This window comes from Pan troglodytes, chromosome 5, assembly GCF_028858775.2.
Source record: "Pan troglodytes isolate AG18354 chromosome 5, NHGRI_mPanTro3-v2.0_pri, whole genome shotgun sequence".
NCBI classification, from domain to species: domain Eukaryota; kingdom Metazoa; phylum Chordata; class Mammalia; order Primates; family Hominidae; genus Pan; species Pan troglodytes.
Genome location: NC_072403.2, coordinates 83734748 through 83738135, shown reverse-complemented (window position 1 = coordinate 83738135; position 3388 = coordinate 83734748). Strand labels below are relative to the sequence as shown.

The window sequence follows — 3388 nt, the reverse complement described above, 5'->3', positions numbered from 1 at the left end:
TGAATGGTAACGGACCTTGAGGACAGTTGTCCCGGACATGAGATTAACACTGAGAAGGCCGCACCAGTGTCCAGGAGGAAGTCAATTTCCTGGCCTTCAATGCTTAAACATACCCGTGACTCAGTGAGGGTGATGACATGAGCTGGCGCTTGCCCTGGGCACCCTCAGTCCTGTTGTTGGATCATCTGGTTGGGGGCTTCTTACCCAGAGAACCTTTGTCCTCTAGGGCAGTGCACCTTCCAGTGATTGCCTCAGCATAGCGGACATGGACTGGGGGTGGCTTGTTTCTCATTGGACAATCTTTTTAAAAGTGTCCTTGTAAACCACACTGACAACAAGCCCTACCAGGTGATTGGCCTTCTCCATTTTCTGTACTCTTTGAACCACCAAGGTTTGTTTGTCTGAGGGCCATGACTAAGGCTGTGGCCTTTCTCTGATCTCGCTTTTACTTTTGGGCCTGTTCCTCTTGGTCCCTATTATAGAACACCAAGGTTGCCAGGTTTAATAATGCCTCTAGATTTTGTCCAGGGCCCAGGGCTCACTTTTGGAGCTTTCTCCTGATATCTGTGGCTGACTGGGTAATAAACTTACCTTTTAGGATCAATTGGCCCTCCAGTGAGTTGGGTGATGGAGGAGTATATTTTCTTAAGGCCTCCCATAGCCACTCGAGGAAGGCAGAAGGATTTTCTTCCTTTCCCTGAGTTATGGTGGACATCATTGAATAATTCATGGGCTTTTTCATAATTCTCCTTAGTCCTTCTAGAACACAGGTCAGCAGATGTTTACGACTCCAGTCCCCATGATCTGAGTCTAGATCCCAGTGGGGATCCATATTGGGGACAGCTTGCTGACCAGTAGGGAATTTGTCCCTTTCTTCAGCTGTCATTTTATCATTTACTTGACTAAGATACCAGGTATCTCCAAATGCTCGGGCTGCAGCTAAAGCCGCATTCTTTTCATTGAAGGCCAGGGTTTGATCTAACAATAGCATGACATTTCTCCAAGTGAGATAGAAGGTTTGCCCTAGCCCCTGTAGGACATCTATATACCTATCAGGATCATCTGAAAACTTCCCCAGGTCTGCCTTGATCTGCTTTAAATCAAAGAGGGAGAAGGAGACATGTACCCGGGTTGGGCCAAATTCCCCTCCCCCTACAGCTTGAAGGGGACATAACCGATAGCCCAGGGGGTTTTGTGGTCCTTTGGAGATTTCTTTGCTTATTTCCTTCTGGGAAGGGGAGATTACAGGAGGCTTATCATTAACAGGAAGGGGAGCTATAAGGAGGCTAGGATACGGAGGTAAGCTGAGAGGTCCTCCTGTGGGATATAAATTGCAAGCTTTGCATGTATTCTCCTTCAGTGAAAAGAAAGCTTGGACATAAGGTATTTCACTCAATTTGCCTTCCCTCTTACAGAAAAGGTCAAGCTGCAGTATAGTATTGTAATTTATACTTCCCTCAGGTGGCCATTTTTCCCTATCAGAGAGAGAATATTGGGGCCAAGCTGTAGTGCAGAAAAAAATGAGCTGCCTCTTTTTCAGGGTTTGTGGGTCAAATTGGTCCCAATGGCCTAGGATGCATTTCAAGGGTGAGCCTGTTGATGCCTGAGTGTTTCCCATCTGAAGGACAAAACTGCCTGCAGTTTTGGTTTGTTTTTTTGTTTGTTTCTCCCCTGCCCAAGAACCTGCAACAGTCCCCGGACCCTGCTGATCGGAATAGTTGTGCTCACTAATGCAGCAGCAGAAACACCTCTTGCCCAAGAATCTGCAATGGTCCCTGGACCCTGCTGAACAGAATAGTTGCATTCACTGACACAGCAGCAGAAACACTAGTTTTCCTCCTAGACCACAAGGAGGACTGGGGAAGGTTGGATTTAGTGGCCCTTACTGATGCATTCTCAAAAACCTGTTAGAGTTAGAGTCCTAAGCATTCTCCTTTTAGTATTGGGATTTTACTCATGCCCTATAAAGATGTGATGCCCCAAAAATGAAGTGGAGGGCTATACCCTGAGGGAGGGAAGGGATTTCCAGTGTTGGAAGGGTGAGCCTTTTGTCCTCGCTTATATGAATAGGAAAGATAGAATTTCTGAGGCTCCCCATATCCTAGCTTCAGGAATAGCTTTTGTTAGGCCTGCTTGTCTGAGGAGGGATCCTAAAATTCCAGATAGTCCCCCTACAATGAAGCTTTGGGCAAAAATTATGTCTTTCTGATTGGTGAGCCCGGGTGCCTAAAGAAGGCAACAGAGTCCTGAAGTTTATACTAGAAATCATTCTTATAAGATAAACTAGAAAAGCACCAGAGACAGGGAGTGGTTTCTAGAAGCAGGACTATCCTCAGAGAAGAGAGGTGAGAGAAAGTTTGTCTGACAAGCATTAGGACCCAGGAGGCAAGGATTAGGATAGATAGGATAGAGGGGAGAGTCTCACTTGGGTGACGTGACTTTGAGAGTTCTGCTCATGGCCACAGTGTCAACCAACTTATTGTCAGGACCCTGGAGCTGAATGGCTTTCCTCTCTGTCAACCCTCAGCTCAGCCCAGAAGTACAGGAAAAGCGGAAGCTGGTTCTAGGCAAACAAACACTCACAACTCCAAAGAGTCGGGGGTTGTTAGAGAGCCCTTTCCCAGAAAGGCTGATCCCTGTGTCTTTAGTCTGGTCACTGCACTAGTCACTTTTAACTGGCTGGCAGGTGCCCGGTATTTAGCCCCCAAATTCTAAGGAAAGATAGGACAGAATAGCAAGTGAAAGGGGTCCGATGGTACTCACTACTTGGTGATTGTCCCTTCGTGGTCACCAAAATGTGTCCAGAATTGGTGAGTCCTTGATCTCACTGACTTCAAGAATGAAGCCCTGGACCTTGCAGTAAGTGTTACAGTTCTTAAAGATGGCATGTCCTGAGTTTGTTCCTTCAAATGTTCAGATGTGCCTGGAGTTTCTTCCTTCCGGTGGGTTCGTGGTCTCGCTGACTTCAGAACTGAAGCTGCAGACCTTCGCCGTGAGTGCTACAATTCTTAAAGGTGGTGTGTCCGGAGTTGTTCATTCCTCCTGGTGGGTTCGTGGTCTCGCTGACTTCAGGAGTGAAGCTGCAGGCCTTCGCAGTGAGTGTTACAGCTCTTAAAGGTGGCACATTCAGAGTTCTTCATTCCTCCCAGTTGGTTCATGGTCTCGCTGACTTCAGGATTGAAGATGCAGACCTTCGCGGTGAGTGTTACAGCTCTTAAAGGTAGTGCTGACACAAAGAGTGAGCAGCAGCAAGATTTATTGTGAAAAGCGAAAGAACAAAGCTTCCACAGCATGGAAGGGGACCCCAGCGGGTTGCCACTGCTGGCTTGGGTGGCCAGCTTTTATTCCCTTATTTGGCCCCACTCACATCCTGCTGATTGGTCCATTT

At 47.2% G+C, this 3388-nt stretch overlaps 1 protein-coding gene across 1 annotated transcript; it reads right to left on the bottom strand.

Moving 5' to 3' along the window:
* Positions 1 to 538: 538 nt before the first annotated feature.
* On the bottom strand, positions 539 to 1804 carry LOC134810334 (uncharacterized). The gene has a single exon (XM_063813270.1). It carries the CDS (start codon positions 1802 to 1804, stop codon positions 539 to 541), a length of 1266 nt encoding a protein of 421 aa, XP_063669340.1.
* Between the last annotated feature and the right edge of the window lie 1584 nt (positions 1805 to 3388).